This window comes from Elephas maximus, chromosome 3 (assembly GCF_024166365.1).
Source record: "Elephas maximus indicus isolate mEleMax1 chromosome 3, mEleMax1 primary haplotype, whole genome shotgun sequence".
In the NCBI taxonomy this organism is placed as follows: Eukaryota; Metazoa; Chordata; class Mammalia; order Proboscidea; family Elephantidae; genus Elephas; species Elephas maximus.
This window is the reverse complement of record NC_064821.1, coordinates 68,132,519-68,151,196: the sequence shown is the minus strand read 5'-3', so window position 1 is coordinate 68,151,196 and position 18,678 is coordinate 68,132,519. Positions and strand designations below refer to the sequence as shown.

The 18,678-nt window shown below is 40.8% G+C and overlaps 1 protein-coding gene across 2 annotated transcripts in view; it reads right to left on the bottom strand.

Moving 5' to 3' along the window:
* Nucleotides 1-3,264: 3,264 nt before the first annotated feature.
* FAM76A (family with sequence similarity 76 member A) overlaps nucleotides 3,265-18,678 on the bottom strand; it is a 99,660-nt gene continuing 84,246 nt past the window's right edge. For both annotated transcript variants that reach the window (XM_049878430.1, XM_049878429.1), the window contains exons 6-9: nucleotides 15,565-15,651; nucleotides 9,970-10,105; nucleotides 6,014-6,115; nucleotides 3,265-5,473 (exon numbers count right to left, since the gene is read on the bottom strand). In XM_049878430.1, coding sequence (XP_049734387.1) covers nucleotides 5,387-5,473; nucleotides 6,014-6,115; nucleotides 9,970-10,105; nucleotides 15,565-15,651 — 412 coding nt within the window. In that variant the 3' untranslated portion in view covers nucleotides 3,265-5,386. The remainder of the gene's footprint in view (nucleotides 5,474-6,013; nucleotides 6,116-9,969; nucleotides 10,106-15,564; nucleotides 15,652-18,678) is intronic.

Genomic DNA, 18,678 nt, shown 5'->3' with positions numbered 1-18,678 from the left:
AAGACCAATGACTTCTTCATTGAGAATACCTTTTTTCAACAACGTAAAGGGCAACTATACACGTGGACCTCGCTAGATGGAATATATCTGTGGAAAGAGACTATGGAAAAACTCAATATCATCAGTCAAAATTAGGCCAGTGGCCAACTTCAGAACAGACCATCAATTGCTCATATGCAAGTTCAAGTTGAAATTGAAGAATATTAGAACAAGTCCACAAGAGCCAAAGTGCAACCTTGACTATATCCCACCTGAATTTAGAGACCATCTCAAACATAGATTTGACGTGTTGAACACTAATGACCAAAGATCAGATGAGTTGCAGAATGACATCAAGGACGTCATACATGAAGAAAGCAAGAGGTCGTTCAAAAGACAGGAAAAAAAAAAAAAAGACCAAAATGGATGTGAGAAGAGACCCTGAAACTCGTTCTTTTACGCTGAGTAGCTAAAGTGAAAAGAAGAAACAATGAAGTAAAATAGCTGAACAGAAGATTTCAAAGGACGGCTCAAGAAGACAAAGTAAAGTGTTAAATGACATGTGCAAAGATCAGGAGATAGAAAACCAAAAGGGAAGAACACGCTCGGCATTTCTCGAGCTGGAAGAACTGAAGAAAAAATTCAACCTTAGAGTTGCAATATTGAAGGATTCTATGGGGAAAATACTAAATGCAAGAAGCATCCAAAGAAAATGGAAGGAATACACAGAGTCGCTGTACCAAAAAGAATTTGTCAACGTTCAAACATTTCAGTAGGTAGCGTATGACCAGGAACCGATGGTGTCAAAGGAAGAAGTCCGAGCTGCACTGAAGGCATTGGCAAAAAAAAAAAAAAAAAGGCTCTAGGAATTGACAGAATACCAATTGAGATGTTTCAACAAACAGATGCAGCACTGCAAGTGCTCACTCATCTATGCCAATAAATTTGGAAGACAGCAACCCGGCTAACCAACTAGAAGAGAGCCATGTTTATGCCTATTCCCAAGAAAGGTGATTCAAGCGAATTCGGAAATTATCGAACAATATCATTAATATCACATGGAAGTAAAATTTTGCTTAAGATGATTCAAAAGTGGCTGCAGCAGTGTATCGACAGGAAACTGCCAGAAATTCAAGCCAGATTCAGAAGAGGGTGTGGAACCAGGGGTATCATTGCTAATGTCAGATGGAATCTGGGTAAAGCAGAGAATACCAGAAAGATGTTGACCTGTGTTTTATTGACTAAGCAAAGGCATTCAACTGTGTAGATCAAAACAAATTATAGATAACATTGCAAAGTGTGGGAATTCCAGAACACTTAATTATGCTCATGAGGAAACTGTACATAGATCAAGAGGTAGTCATTCAAACAGAACAAGAGAATACTGCATGGTTTAAAGTCAGGAAAGGTGTGTTTCAGGGTTGTATCCTTTCACCCAAGAAGCTGGATTATATAAAGAACGGGGCATCAAGACTGGAGGAAGACTCATTAACAACCTGCTTTATGCAGATGACACAATCTTGCTTGCTGAAAGTGAAGAGGACTTGAAGCACTTAGTGATGAAGATCAAAGACCACAGCCTTCAGTATGGACTATGCCTCAACATAAAGAAAACAAAAATCCTCAGAACTGGACCATTAAGCAACATCATAATAAATGTAGAAAAGATTGACATTATCGAGCATTTCATTTTACTTGGATCCACAACCAACACCCATGGAAGCAGCAGTCAAGAAATCCAACAACGCTTTGTGTTGGGCAAATCTGCAAAAGACCTCTTTAAAGTGTTAAAAAAGCAAAGATGTCACCTTGAAGACTAAGGTGTACCTGACCCAAGCATGGGGTTTTCATTTGCCTCATATGCATGCGAAAGCTGGATGATGAATAAGGACAACTGAGGAATTGATGCCTTTGAATTGAGGTGTTGATGAAGAATATTGAATACACTGTGGACTGCCAAAAGAATGAACAAGTATGTCTTAGAAGAAGTACAATCGGAATGCTCCTTAGAAGCAGGGATGGAGAGACTATGTCTCACATACTTTGGACATATTATCAGGAGGGATCAGTTCCTGGAGAAGGACATCATGCTGGTAGAGGGTCAGCAAAAAAGAGGAAGACCCTCAGCAAGATGGATTGACACAGTGACTGTAACAACGGGCTCAAGCATAACAAGGATTATGAGGATGGCACAGGACTGGGCAGTGTTTCATTCTGTTGTACAAAGGGTCGCTATGAGTTGGAACTGACTTGATGGTACCTAACAACGAAAACACAACACAGTGGTTTTTAATGCTGAATAAATGGATAAACTAATTCACACAAAAAAGGTAGTTATAAACATAGTCCAGAAAAAAAAACTATCTCTAATTTATTCAGAAAAATAGTCTTTGAGTTTTTAGAATAGGATGTTGCAGGATGTGACAGTCTGAAAGGCACCTGGTTTCTAAGTTAAAACCTACTATCCCAAGGGTTTCATGCTAATACATCCCACTCCTCCTTTTGAGATGATGGCATTTCAAAGAGCCTCCACTCATACCTTAGAAAGATTTAACGTATATTATTTTCTGAATAATAATGGTAAATATAAAACCAAGAAACATCGAAGTTGCCCTATTTTCCACTAAATGGAAGCTCCACGAGGACAGTAACTTTGTGGGTTTTGTTCACTGGAAACCCTAGTGGCGCAGTGGTTACGTGCTACAGCTGCTAACCAAAAGGCTGACAGTTCAAATCCACCAGGTGCTCCTTGGAAACCCTATGGGGCAGTTCTACTCTGTCCTATAGGGTCGCCATGAATTGGAATTGTCTCAATGGCAAGGGGCTTGGTTTTGGTATATCCCCATTGCCTAGCTCAGTGCCTATCACAAAATAAGAATTTAAGTTGAATAAATAAGAGATAAAAAGTTTATTCTCTTATGAATATGAAACTCCCTATTAGCCTAGTTAGGCTTTCAATTTTTTAAGTCGACAAACAAGACAGGAGCCCTGGTGGTGCAGTGGTTAAGCACTTGGCTGCTAACAGAAAGGTTGGTGGTTCCAATCCACCAGTCACTCCACGGGAAAAAGTAAGATTTACAGCCTTGGAAACCCTATGGGGCAGTTCTACTCTGTCCTAGAGGGTTGCTATGAGTCAGAATGGACTCAGTGGCACTGGGTTTGGTTTTGGTTTTTTACAAACAAGACCAACTATTTTCCAGGTTGAGGGGAATAATGGAATATGCCTATTGGTGAACTAGCAAAAAATAATTAAAAATAAAATCCAACAGTCATACTTGAGTCAATATGAATTTTTATTAACACACATTTGTCAAAGTCTGTACAAACCAAAACATTCCTGTTTTAAAATATTCATTGTTACAAACATACAAAGAAACAAAAAGTGTTACCAAAAGTTACCCACTCAGTTTCATAGTAAAACAGTGCCATGATTTTTAGAAACCAAAATTTCAAGACTGAGGTCTCTTCCTTCCCTTTTTGGAACTTATGGAAAGTTAGAAAATGTGTGGATTTGCTTTATATTAAATGCCAAGACATTAAAAAAAGATTTAGTATAAAACGAAGTATATGTTTACATTGTCATATTTCATTTAACAGAATTTCTCAGCCTTTCAAAAGAAAAAAAACCCCTGTCATTTTTTTCACAATCTTTTCCCCAGACTCAATGCAAATATATCTGAAAAATATTATCTGACAGTTGATCGTTACCTAAAAGTTTCTCATTCAAAAAGTTACAAAATGATTTAGCACTGCTGTTTCCCTTGCTCGGAAGGGAAAATGACATTCCCTACTAGGGTGATATATAAGCAACATGGTCCATTGTTCCTCTTTTCAAAAGGAAGCCATCCATTTCCAGATCTCTGTCCAATTATGTGCATGGTTCCACTTGTGAGAATGCTATCACAAACGATAGAGCATTTTGCTTCTAGGAAATGCCTAGCAAGTTAAACTTCCTGCTACAATTTTGGTAGGCTGAGGTACAAGCTTCATCTGCCTTCATGATTAGCTCTAGTACCCTCCCGGTTAATGATTCCAAGGGAGTTGGTTTTGCTATGTTTCATGGCATACTACACATCCCTAACCTGGGCTTATTTTTTTACAAACATCAAACAGAGGACCTGAGTGTATGGCTAGAAATGCAAATCTATCCCCTTCTTCTAGAAAAGCAAATCCACGTGCCTATTGACAGAGGCTAGGGAGGGAAGACAGGGCACACATAATTCTGGCTGAGGCCAAGCTGTTCCTGAGAAGCGCCTGTTTTCAATACATTTCCATTAAACGCAGGGAGTGTGAAGGCTGGGGCGGGTGAGGCATGAGGAGAAAGTAAAGTGGTATCATTTCTCTCAATCAGACTCAGAGTCCATATTGAGCAGCTTGTCCTGACTGCAGAAATGCTCTGTAGTTCAAATAATACCCCATTTTCAATCTGCTCGTATAAAAAAATGCTGACAATCACCCAGTAAGATAAGCAATATAATATAAGCAAGTAAAGGGTATTTTTTTGTAAAAAAGGAAGTGGCAGTGTGAGAATTTAAAATCAATTACATAAAACAAGAAAGGGGTGGGGAAGTGTCCAGTACAACCTGGACAACCTTTCTTTCTGCCTTTACTTAAAAAGACAGACCATTCAAATCTTTGCTACCTCCCGTAAGTATCTCCTTAAATGCTCTTCCAAGAAACCCTCCAAAAGGCACTTAACTCCATACTTACGCATTGAATTATTTCACCTAAGCAATCAGTTTTTCAGACTCCAAGGTAACAAGAAAGGAAAGATCTGATTCTTACTAAAAGCTGGAGAGTAGGACTGTTTTTTTGAAGAGGCATCACTTTTACAAGAAGAACTAGCTAGGCTACCATTATTCCTTTATTGAGAAAAAGTTTCTTTTTTAAAAAATAAATAAAACTCTGGCTATACATAGTACAAAGTTCATACATAATATACCTGGAAAAAAACCCGAGTAGACCCTGAAGCAAAAGGTTTATTGGAGAGAGAAAGCCTCTCCCATTTTACCAAGTCTTAAGGTGGCAGTTTTAGCCGTTCAGAGGGTGGCAGTGATATGTAATTAATGCCAAAATGTTTGCTCACAGGTATGGCAAGATACAGTGATGGGGGATAAATTATGCTGCACATAACACTGAGCAGTGACCACCACAAAAAACAAAGAGTAGTACCAAGAGAGGGAGAGAGAGAAAGAGAGATTAAAATCCCAAACACTCAAGCATGCGGTCATAACACAACACGAACCAGGTGTTTCCATTCAGTCAGTCCACTGCAATCACACAAAGAAGATAACCGTAATAAAATAGAGATTTCTAAAGAAAGCTTGCAATTCCCAGAGCACAGCCAGGTCTCCAGCCCGAAACCGGCACTCCATCTGCTGTTGCTGGAGAGCCTCCTGGTGGTCTCTCATGGAGAAGTTATAGCTCCGGACTTCTCCGACTTCTTGCTCTTGGACAAGGCAGCTGCCTGCTTCAGAAGTTCTCGGTTTTTGGCCTACAGTATCAGTGCAAGAAGGAGGTTTTAACAGCTTAGGACATATTTTTCATGTAGAATAAGTGCAGATGCTAAGGCAGACAAGAAAGAGGATCACTAAGAGCTGACCAAAATTCTAGAGGTAAAAACACCTGGCACTTGGCTTGGTTCAGGAAAAGAAAAAAACAAAAGACCGTTTACTGGAGGTTAATCGGTGTACTTCAATCTCTTGGGACCCGCCATTACAAAAGGATGCTTCATGCAACACAAGCAAGCCATGGAGTGCCTCAGTGTGCTGGATGAACAAAATTTATAATTTAAACATCTGGAATCACACCTGGTTTACACAAAAATCAAAGAACACATTTAATAATTCTACTGTTTTTGAAGGAAAAAAAAAATCATGACACATCCGAGAGTGAAACAATAAAAGTATACTACAAGGTAGATTGATGTGGTCTGTCAATACTTTGAGAGAAAAAAAAAAAACATCTAAGAGATGCTCATTTGAAATACCACCAGCTAAATACACGAGAATTGCCACATAAAATAAGCAGTTACCTGCAATTGTTCAGTAACTTCTTTGTGGGTTTTCTCCATCTGGTTCATTTTGGCTCTCATCTGAGATTCCTGGTACTGAAAATCAGCCTTCAACTCTGTAATCTGAAGGAAGAAAAGCAGAGTGACCAAAAGAAATTCCTGTGCAATGAATAAAATGTTTTGATATCAGAGAGCTAAATGCCCCCTTGCTGAATTAATGAAATCCTGGGCTCTCCTATGGATCCACAACTCAATCAAAGCCAAGGAGTTCTATATCCTATTTTTCCTAAAAATTTCCTGACAATTACACAAAACCTTTAAGTAGCATTTCTAATGGTTAACAACCACTAGCAAGTTTTAAAAGATTTCATATATATGTACACCAAAACCATACCCAGCACCATCGAGTCGATTCCGACTCATAGCAACCTGGTAGGACAGAGTAGAACTGCCCATAGAGTTTCCAAGAAGCACCTGGAGGATTCGAACTGCCAACCCTTTGGTTAGAAGCCGTAGCACTTAACCACTATACCACCAGGGTTTCCATATATATATACACACATACTTTTTTTCTTAGTTTTCCATTCAAAAATTTTTAATACAAATTGTTTCATGACATTAGTTGTAATCCCCGCAATGTGTCAGTACTCTTCACCTTTCCGTTTCCACCCTGGGTTCTTCATGGTCCATTTGTCCAGCTTTCCTGTCCCTTCCTGCCTTCTCGTCTTTGCTTTTGGGCAGGTGTTGCCCTTTTGGTCCCATATACTTGACTGAACTAAGAAGCACATTCCTCAGCATGTGTTATTGTTTGTTTTATAGGACTGTCCAATGTTTGGCATTGGCTGAAAGGTGGACTTCAGGAGTAGCTTCCGTTTTAAACTAGCAAGGTGTCTGGTGGCCACAGTCTCAGGAGTTGCTCCAGTCATCATCAGACCAGTAAGTCTGGACTTTTTGGTAAGTTTGAATTTTGTTCTACATTTTTCTCCCACTCTGCTTGGGACCCTCTACGGTGATCCGTCAGTGTGACTGTTGGTGGTAGCCAAGCACCATCTAGTTTTTCTGGACTCAGGCTGGTGGAGGCTGTGATTCATGTGGTCCATTAGTTCTTTATACTAATATTTTCCTTGTGTCTTTGGTTTTCTTCATTTTCCTTTGCTCCAAATGTACTGAGACCAATAGATGTATTTAGATGGCCTCTCACAAGCTTTTAGGACCCCAGTCACTACTCACTAAACTAGGATGTACAACATTTTCTTTATGAACTATGTTATGCCAATCGACCTAGATGTCCCCTGAGACCAAGGTCCCCAACCCTCAGCCCCAGTAACTCAGTCCCTCAAGGTGTTTGGATGTGTCTAGGGAGCCTGTATGACTTTACCTTGGTTAAGTTGTACTGACTTCCCCTATACGGTATGTTGTCTTTCCCTTCACCAAGTTAACATTTGCTTACTATCTAGTTAGGGATTTCCTCTCCCAACCCCTCTACTCCCTTGTAATCATCAAAGATTGTTTTTTTTCCTGTGTGTAAAACTTTTCTTGGGCTTTTATAATAGCGGTCTCATACAATATTTGTCCTTTTGTGATTGATTTATTTCACTCAGCGTAATGCCCTCCAGATTCATCCATGTTATGAGATGTTTCACAGATTCATCATTGTTCTTTATTGCTGTGTAGTATTCCATTGTATATATGTACCACAATTTGTTTATCCATTCATCTGTTGATGGGAACTTAGGTTGTTTCCATCTTTTTGCTATTGTGAATAATGCTGCAGTGAACATGGGGGTGCATGTATCTATTTGTGTAACAGCTCTTATTTCTCTAGGATATATTCCTACGAATGGGATTGCTCAATCATATGGTATTTCTATTTCTAGCTTTTTAAGGAGGTGCCACATCATCTTCCATAGTGATTGTACCATTTTACACACCCACCAGCAGTGCATAAAAGTTCCTCATATATTTACTACATGCCAATGATCCTCTACTCACCTCCAAATAAATCAATGACTGTAACACAATGTGATTGATATTTTGAGAGAAGCCATAGAATCACAGCTGGTGTCATTTACTGAAACTTTACCATACTCCAAGCAAACTGTTTTGGTGATATTATTTCATTCAACTGCTATGACAACCCCATGGGGTAATTCTATCCTTCGCATTTTATAGATGGGAAAACCGAAGCTTAGAGAGCACTAAGTGACATGGCCAAAATCATACATAGCATTAGCAAGTGGCAGAGCTGGGATTCAGACCCCAGGTCTCCTCCTGTTGACTATGCTATTAACGGAGCACAGAGAAGGACATCTAAACCTAAAAGGTGGTGTGAGCTGAGTTTTGAGGTACAAGTAGCAACTGGCCACATGAGGTAAGAAGAGCATCCAAGCAAAGAGAACAGCACAGGTAGAGAAAACTGAGAGATTGTTCCAATGACTGATGAGTGTGTAGAGCAGCAGAAGATGAGGCTAGAGACAGGCAGGCATGACACAGAAGAGCCTGTGTCCCAAGCCAAGGTTCTAAGACCTTGATCTTGGAAGCTATGGGAAACAATCTATTTGTTTTTGCTCCTTTTAAAACTGTAACTTTGCAAAACGGTAGGAACAAGTGCTTGTTTTATCTCTATTTTGCAAAAATCCTTTTAAGTGCCATTCTAATCTAGTCCATGAAGAGAATATACTTGGGTCCACTTTCATCTGACAGGCATGTAGTAATGTAGAAAGAATAAGGGTCTCTTCCATGACTCTCCACATTACTGGCAGGAGGAAGCAGAGCACACTAGAAAAAATGGTAGAGTCAGAAAGATGTGGGTTCATTCCTTTGCTCTGTCACTTAGTAGCTGTGTGATTTGAACATATTATTTAACCTTTTTGGATCTGTTTTCTTACCTGTAAAATGAGGTAGAAAATTAGATGGAAAGGATGCATGTTAAGTCTTTAACATATGTTTTGTTAGCCATTCAGAATGAATCACAGCATTCTGAACTTGGGACTGGAGCCCTAACAAGAAGAATATTGGGGCAATTCTTCAACTATGACATGATGATAATAATAATCCTACCTCAAGAGGTTGTTATGAGGATAAATGAGTTAATACATATGAAGTACTTAGAATGGAGCCAGGTGAGTAGTGAGTATCAAATGAAAGTTAGCTATGATTGTTATTGTTATTAATATATTAAGGCAAAAATGAGATACTCTCTCCAAGACCATGAAAATAAGATAAACAATAGACATAAATCAGAACAAAGATGTAAAAAGTTCCCTTGAAGAGAGAGAATGTCTCTCAGACTAGAATAAGACTCCGCTGAAGAGAGTAACATGTTTAAAGAGCTAGTCATTCAGGAAGGGAGTTGTTGGCAATGGAGGCAAAGTGACAGAAGTCAGGGAGCAGGGCCCACCTGAGCACTGTCCAGGGAAGACGGAGGCCTGGTCCACATACTTTGAGTATTACTGTCCCACAGACATGGCCATCCCAATTACAGAGATGGAGGCATCAGATTCTCAGCCTAAGAGCATTAAACATTCCAATTACATAACTACTTTCTCTTATCCTGAACTCCACGCTCATTCAGCAACCTTCTGGTTACAACCTGGCTTCCAAAAGGCAGCCCATGATGAGATGAGTAGTATTCTGTTATGTTCCCCACTCTGAATTGCGGTTTTATACAATTGTCTCTGTAAACTTGGTTAACACGAATCCTCCCTGAGAAGTAGAAGCTCCCTCTAAATGCTGAGAAAAATCCACTTTCTGAACCCACTTGACTGAAGTGGATTCGACAAGGTAATGCCATCCCATAAGTCATCTTGGCAGGTAGCCTCTCCCAGGATATTCCAACCTTGCCATGGGACTTCTTTCCCCAAGCACCAATAGTTAAATACCTAACAAATATCAGTTAAAAAGAGTTAGCATCGTGTCCCATACCACTATCTTACCCTTGCATCATTCTAGTCTGACATGCATTAATTAAACCATACCTTCTTCTCTTTCTCTAAAATCATTTGATCCTTTTGATGCAGCATTTTCTTCAGAGTGGCCACTTCTTCCTTTAGTTGGGCGATGATAACAAAGTGGTCAGTGCCTGGTGAGTCCAGAGCCAGGTCTGGGGAAAAGCTGGTTGGAAAAATGGAGGGGAAAAAATCATAACTTGGATGGAGAAACTTTCACCTGAGGATGCATCTTGGCCACTTGACTGTGAGCTTCTCAAGGCCAAAAGCAATTATGTGAATTCCCAGCATCAAGCACAATGCCCCATACATGCCAAACTCAACAGTATTTGTTACCTGCACTTGTACGGTGGTCATCAGATAACTCTGCCTAACCAAAACCACAACCCAGTAACATTCCTGCAGCATCTTCTCTCACATTCAGGACTGAAATAAATGACACATCACAAGAGCTGAGGATATTCTGTTTCAGGTTCATTGAAGACCCCCAGTGATTCACAGAAGAGACAATCTTAATTTGTGATTAGATAATTTCCCTAGACTTCTGGATGAACTATTAACTGCAAGCTCAGGCATTTTTCTTTACCACTCCCCACAGAGCTCATCTTTCGGCTCTCTGTCTTCTCCACGCTCCAAGCACTGAGATCTGGTGCCACTGCTGAAGAGTTACTGCATTCCATCCCAGGAGCAGTCTTTTTTTAAAATGATAGAGACTAAATTTCATAAGAAGGAGGCCAACGTACCCTACACTACATTTTGCCTGCTGTCATTTTCAGTATCAAGAATTCTGTGACAGTTGGGAAAGGAACAAGAAGGTGGCAAACTCCAGCGTCACATCAGCACCTGGGTTTTGAACAGATTTCCTTCCAGTAGTGTGAGCACTCCATTTTGTCAAAGTGACTAGTGAACTCCGCATATATCCTTTTGGTAGAGTCTCTTAACTGGGACCAGTTTCAGGAAATCTGTGAATCCCTGAAATTATATGTACAATGGGTGTTTTCCGGGGTAAGGATCTATAGCTTTCACTATCTGCTCAGAGGTATCTCAGACCCAAAACAACCTTGGCCTGGAGGGTCAAACCCTGCCCTTCTCTTGAAACGTCCCAAAGGAAGCTCTCTACTTTTCTCAGGGCAACCTTTACAACACAAACCTAATGGCTTTTTCTAAACAGATACTGAAATACTGACTTCCAGCTCCTAATACCAACAAAGCACTGGCTCATAGTTTCCCCTTGCTGTTGGTTCTTTCCTACATCTTAAACCACATCTAATAACTAGGACTTCTCTATACAGATAGAAACTTCAAACAGCAAGTCTAACGACTGGACTATACTTCCTCATAGTTATCAAGTCAAACAGTTCTATGGCTAGAAGTGGAAGCAGTAGTTCATTGACAAGAATACTCCCCCTCAGTCTGCATGGATCATATGAGAAGAAGGTCAGGTGAAGAGATAAATCAATACTTTCATAACTGATGAATATGCAGAATTACCGGAAAACAAAAGAAAATGCAAAATAATTCAAAGAAAACATGCAGGAGAAAGAGAACAATGGAAAGGGCCCATGATAGGCTCCACTGAGCTGGATCTGGAAGTGCCCCGACATCTACAACCTTATATGTTTCAATACTCCCCAAGGGACTGTCTTCCCTCAACCCAAAAGAGCCTATTTAAATCCTTAACTACTGTGATTAATGGAGTAACGGGAGGAACTTCTTGTTGTCCCCAAAGCTCCTAATGCCCTGCTTTCCCTGCTTCTTGAGAGAGGGCTCTGCCCCTACACCAAGAAATTGTTGGACTAAATTAGTCCTGGAGCCCTGGTGGTGGAATGGTTAAGAGCTCAGCTGCTAACCAAAGGTCAGCAGTTCAAATCCACCAACCGCTCCTTGGGAACCCTATGGGGCAGTTCTACTCTGTCCTGTAGGGGTCACAATGAGTCAGAATCGACTGGACAGCAAGGGGTTGGGTTGGTTTTTTGCTTTTGTTTTTTTTATCCTTTGTTAGGGTCAGACCTCTTTAACTCTCTAACTCCTGGTTCAATAAGGGCTGCTGGGAATCAAAATACAAGAAGATGTTAGGAAGGCAGAAAATCAAATCCTGTTTCTTTTCAAACATTTCCAATGACAGGGAACTCAACGCTTCTCCAGGAAGTTTACTGTCTTTTCCAAAAGCTTTTATTATAAGAACAATCTTCCTCAGGTTGAATCAAAACCTGTACCCCTGTCGTTCCTACCCATTGGTCCTGGGATTGTCCTCAACGGCCACACGGCAAGTCTAATCTCTCAGGCATAATCCAAAAGAGATTAAAATAAAATACAGAGAAAAGAATGTCCTTTAGAAACAACGAACCACAAGGTGTGCGTGGGCACCACCCACTGTTGAGATTGTATTTGTATTGCCTTATGGAACAACAGACAAATATGACTAAAAAGCAGCCAGTGCTACCACCAATGACCGCCCTGATAGGGAACACAACAGGGAGTTCCTGACGGAGCAGGGGAAGAGTAGTGCAGAACTTAAATTCACCTAAAAAGATCAGACTTAATAATACGACTGTGACTGGAGGAACCCTCGAAGCCATGGCCCCCAGGTGCTCTGTTAACCCACAACTAAAACCATTCCTAAAACCCACTCTTCAGACAGACTACGCTGGACTAAAAAAAAAAAAAAAAAAACCATAAAATAACACCTGTGAAGAACATGCTTCTTAGTTCAAGTAAATACAGGAGTCTAAACAGGCAGCTCCTACCTGGAGGCAGGAGAGAAGGCAGAAAGGGACAGGAGCTGGTTGGATGGACACAGAAAATTCGGGGTGAAAAGGGGGAGTGTGCTGTCACATTACAGGGATTGTAACCTAGTGTCACATAACAATATGTTTATAAATTTTTGCATGAGAAATTAATTTGAGCTGTAAACTTCTACCTAAAACACAATTAAAAAAAAAACAGCCAGTGTATGTGCTCAGGGAAGGCTAGAAATGAACCCAGATTCTTCTCAAATTGAAAAGTTTTTGTTACAACAAACTAGAAAACACTGACAGAAAGGCTGTGGATTTTGTCTCACTGCCGTCAGGTCAATTCTGAATCACAGCGACCCTACAGGACAGAGCAGATCTAACTGCCCTATAGGGTTTCCAAGGAGCAGCTAGTGGATTCCAACTGCCCACCTATTGGATGGCAGCTGATCTCTTAACCACTGCACCACCAGGGCTCCTAAAAAACCAGACCCGTTGCCGTCGAGTTGATTCTGACTCATAGCGATCCTATAGGACAGAGTAGAACTACGTCACAGGGTTTCCAAGGAGCACCTGGTGGATTCGAACTGCTGACCTTTTGGTTAGCAGCCATAGCTCTTAACCACTGCACCACCAGGGTTTCCAGGTAGATTTTGCAGGATACTAAAAAATAGGTAAAAAGACTAAGCAAGGCATCTTATAAATTCAAAACCATTAGAGAAAGTTAAGACAAAGTGTTCTATCTGTATGACAGGGAAGGCTAATGGATAAAGAAGAGGAAGAGGAGAAATAATCAAATATGCCTCAATATTAAGAAATAAGTGAGAGAGGAGAATGTGGTAGTATAAAAAGGTCTGTGGAAAGATATTAGGGAGCAACTTGCAGAAGACATGAAGAAATAAAAATGAAAGAATAAGAGCATAAATTAAAAAGTATCTCAACATTTTCAAAGGGAGGCCTGGAAAGTAAATAATGTGATTGGCTAAAAACTATGAGGCAGCTACAACAAGATATTTTGGAAACAAGACTGATAACAACTGGTACAGAAGTCAAAATAAATATTCAATAAAAATTTTTTGATTTACTAGACATTAAAAAGGACTGTCAAACAAAGGATTGTCAGGATGCTTTTTTCAAAGTGAATGAAAAGCAGGAAAACACACAAAAAGTAAAAAGGATAGAAAAAATATAATTGACCTCATGCTGTGAACATCGAACAGAATGGAAATGCAAACAAATGGACTGGACTGTTAAAACTGCTAATGCAGGAAGATTCAAATGGAACTTGTATATGTATGAAAATAATTTTTGTGGCAGCAAAAAACATTTTCCAAATTTTCAAATTAAAAGTGTAAGTTACTTTAAAACATTAGTATGTACATTTCAAGAAAATGATCTTTTCACATCTTTTTCGGAAGACATTATGGGAGACCATATACCTAAGTAACCAAGAATCAGCTACTTGAGGAAAATTCTCATGGGTGGTGACTGGATGTAACCAAATAGTCTGAACAGAAAGCTTGAGCTTTAGCTTGGTATATCCACAGCAATGGACAGCAAGAATAGCAGCAGTATCTCAAAAATAAAATAAGCTAATAGACAGTAACCTTTATAAGGACTGGTTGGTTAAACTAAGTGCTACGAATGAGCTTTTTCCAGGTGGTCCAAATAGCTTGGGTCATAAATAAATACAAAACAGAAATGATGACTCTTTCAGGCCCTAGATCTTAGCTGAGGCCTTCATAAAGCAGGGCATCAGAAAGGCTCACTCACTGAACTGGTTTTGGCAGGAGCACACCCTGGAAGTGGTCATGGGACAACCTGTCCCCCATCTACTTCCTTCAGAATGGCCAGACCAGCTGCCCAGAGAAACAGTACAGCTGATCAGAGACATGGTCTTTATAGCTCCTTCCTCTATGTAATCATAGTATCTAAATCACACATTTCCAGAAGGTTCAATTCAAAAAGTTTAAAATCAACCAACTAGTCATCAAGAAGACACCTTGTGGGATCTGAAATCCAGTTAATGGAAAAAAGGTGAACTTCACAGACATTTTGTACTTCTCTAAATAAACAAAATTCAGCCCTGGTTAAGTCCATATGGGGTCTATTCCCATATTCACCACTGTCTGGGAGGGAAACCATGAAAGAGGGGTTTCCCAAATGGAGATGATTCCAAGGATTTTAGGGAAGAGAATGTCAGGTGGTCTCACTCCAGGATGCCCGGGCCTGGAGGAACAGGAAAATGGTTGGTCCCAAGACTCTGTTGGGAAGCAGCCCACTGCACCAACCTGGACGGGGCACCCTGGATATTAGGACAAAGCAGTTCGTAAGAGGAAACATTGCTGAGAAAGAGAGAGGAGAGCGAGGAATAAAAATATGCATTTAGACAGGCTTACAAGGAAAACATTTAAATGCATCTCATTGTTTTCTGATCCGGCGTCTACACTGCTCTGTCTTTCTCAATGCTAAGGAAGCACGATTATTCCTCATAGACAGGGCAACACTGCCTTCGCTCCACCTTGTCTCTGCTCTGCCTCCCGAGACCGACTCCTGCCCTGCCTGGTGCAGGCTAGAAGAACAGATCACAGTGAAAAGCGTCCAGCTGTTGACGTCTTAGAACTAGTGTGGGGAACCTATTTTGGGAACTGCAGAATTCAACTGCTATCAAATCTGGTTATAAGTTATTGTCTTTTAATGACGAAATTTGATGTATAAACAAAATTCAGGAATACTTGTTTATAGCTATCAAGTGGCGGGTGTAGCACCCACAGGAGGTTTGCAGACAGCCACAGACTAGTTCCAAGGCACACCTTAAAATGTCCTCCTGTCTCAGGAACTGCGTGTACATTTTAAGCAGAAGCATGTGCACACACATTCCAACTTGGCTTACCTGTCTCCATTGGTTGTGATTGACTCAAACTTGGACTTTTTCTTTGGGATTTCATTTTGGATTGAAGATGTAGAAAGTGTTTTCTGGCTTTGAAAGACAAAAATAGAAAGGCACATGTTAGAAATCAAAAAATAATAAAAGATCACAATGAAAGTCTGTCAGATGGGACCAATGTAAGAGAGCAGTTCTTCTGTGCAGGAGCCAATTATTTTTGATTCTTAAAATCCAACAAGGTGTTGATTTTATAGGCCCTGGATGTCTGAGTTGCTAGTTTCCATAGGACAAGAAAAAAAAAAATTCTTGGTCTTAACTAAATATTACCTGGCTTTATTACTAACTATGAGAACAGAGTCAATAAAAATCTAGTAAGAAATATAATCTCATAGTTTAAAAAGTACTTGGTTTTTTTTTTTTTTTTTGACATTCATTGTCCCACATGCATCTTGTAATTCTGCAAGCAACACCAAGGTATTATGTCTACTTTTCAGAAACTGAGGCTCATCAAGGTGAACTGACCTACCCAAGGACACACAGCTGGTCAGTGGCTGGGCTAGGACTAGATTTCAGGTGGACGTATTTGAAGTCCTAGTCTAGTTCTTCACTGTTCTGTGAACCTATTGATATCTGAGTCCCACAAGACTAAAAATGAGTTTTATCCTCACGTGCATCCCCTACAACTGATCTCAAAACAAAAGCTAAAAGCCTATCCGTGACCTGCAACTCTTTCAATTCTGATGGATGTCCAGATGCCAAACCCAAAGGATGCTCTAGACCTTATCTTATGTGACCTCTCTTTCATATTGATATCACTGACCACATCATCCTTCTTGAAATCTTCTGCTCACTTGGTCATCCTACTTTTGTAACTGCTGCTGCTTAGTCTCCGTCCACCTCTTAAAATATTGAGTGCTTCTAGAGTTGTGTTCTCAGCCTCCAGCCTAAGTTATATCATCTAAGACCATGCTTTTAACAACTCCCTATCATAGTGGTTGGAAATGTTGTTTTCCAGATCACCTGCATCAGAATCATCTGTGATGCTTATAAAAAAAATGCACATTCCTGAACTCTATCCTAGATTGTACTAAACTCTGGGGTGGGGTCCCAGGAATCTGCATTTTTAAATAATCTCTACTCCCAGTGATTCTTATGTGCTATCAGTGGCCCATGTTCTGATGACCCCATCCATTTTCTTGCTCCTGCCCAACCCTCTTCTGAGTTCTAGGCTAAATCCCTACAAAATAATCCTTCCGGGTGCTGCAAGCTCAGTTTTTCAAAACTGAACTTCTCATCTGCCCTTCCTGTATTCTCCCTCAGTTAAGAATCTACCCATTGACCCAAGTAAGAAACCTGAGAATTATCCTTGACTCACCCAGCTCTAGCCCATCTATCTGCTCACCAAATATTTTAAGTTTCTTGTAATTCTCTCTCTAAAATAACTTCCTGAATCTGCCTTTTCTCATTTTCATCCTCACTGTTATTGCCTCAGCTGACATTCTCATTTCAACATCTCTTACCTGGACTTTTTTTTTTTTTTTAATTGTGATTTAGGTAAAAGTTTCCAGCTCAAGTTAGTTTTTCATACAAAAATTTACACACATATTGTTACGTGACCCTAGTTGCAATCCCTTTAATGTGACAGCACACTCCCCCTTTTACCTCGGGTTTCCCGTGTCCACTCAACCAGCTCTTGTCCCTTTCTGCCTTCTCATCCTGCCTCTGGTCAGTAGCTGCCCATTTAGACTTGTGTATCTACTTGAACTGGCAGTGGGTTTGGTTTTTTGTTTTAATCTACTTGAACTAAGAAGCACATTCTTCAGAAGTATAATTTTATATTTTACAGTTCAGTCTAATCTTTGTCTAAAGAGTTGGTTTCAGGGGCGGGGCCAAGGTGGCAGAATAGTCAGGTGCTTCCAGTGAACCCTCTTACAACAAAGATCCGAAAAAACAAGTGAAATGATTATATTTATGACAAACTAGGAGCCCTGAACATCAAAGGCAAAGTTAGAAAATTGACTGAGTGGCAAGGGGAGGGAGAGACTTCAGAAGCGGAGAGGAGTTGCCGAGCCTGAATCGTGGGAAACCTCAGGTACCATTCCCGGGAGCGACTGCAAGGGGTGGTAGTAGCATTCAGCCACAGTTTCCTCAGGGAAAAACAGCCAGCCACACACAGCTTACTCACACCTCCGGAAGCAGAGAAGAATGGCGTTCTCGGCAAAAGCTAAGTACTTGCGTATATTTTACCGTGTTGTAGCTGGCTTCAGTGGCTGTCGATTTCCCTGGGCCTGAGATAGGTCCTGCTGAGTGATCTGAGTCATTCTCCCAGCCACGGAAAAGGAATAAATTCACAACTGGGGAAAAAGATACTCTGCCAGCTCCACTGACTTGGGGAGCTAAGGACAGAAGTGTCTCCCGTTCAGGCATGAACAGTCTGTGAGCTTTGAACACCTTTCCCCCCTACGTGAACCCGTGCAGGCCTATTTCAGGAGAATAGGCTCATGTTAGCAGACTGCAACTGTTTCAGCTGTGCAGTGGAGAGTTGGGTGTTTGATGTTTGACACTGCTTTGTGTATTAAGCAGGTCCTCACCTACCCACATCAGGGGCCTAAAGACTGGCGGCTCCACTCAGGTCACCTAACCACCCGCTACAGGGGTCCAAGGATAACTGATACCCCCCAGTCCTTACAACCAAAAGCACTGGGTACCCATGGTCCATCTGCAGAACCCACCCACCAGTGTGCTCTAGGGAACAGGGACGTGCTTTCCTCACAGATACTTGGAGGATGGTTGTCAGCCCCCTGCCTTGTTCAGAGTGTGACCCCCTGCTGCAACCAGATAGAGGTACCTACACCAATCACTCCTGCCCCTCTAAGACTGTGGGACAGAGCCTGTACCACACACTTGATGACCAGCTACCTGGACACCTGAGCTGAATCCATACAAGAAAACTGAATGGACTCCTAGGCTCATATACCTGGTAACAGCTCTAGCCATCGGGTGACAGGATGTTAGAGCTTCAAAGGTGAAAATAATCAAGCTAGCTCACTCAAGCAACCTATCTGGCCATATGAAAACAAAATAAAGCAAGAAGCTAGGATACGGTAAGCAAACATAAAC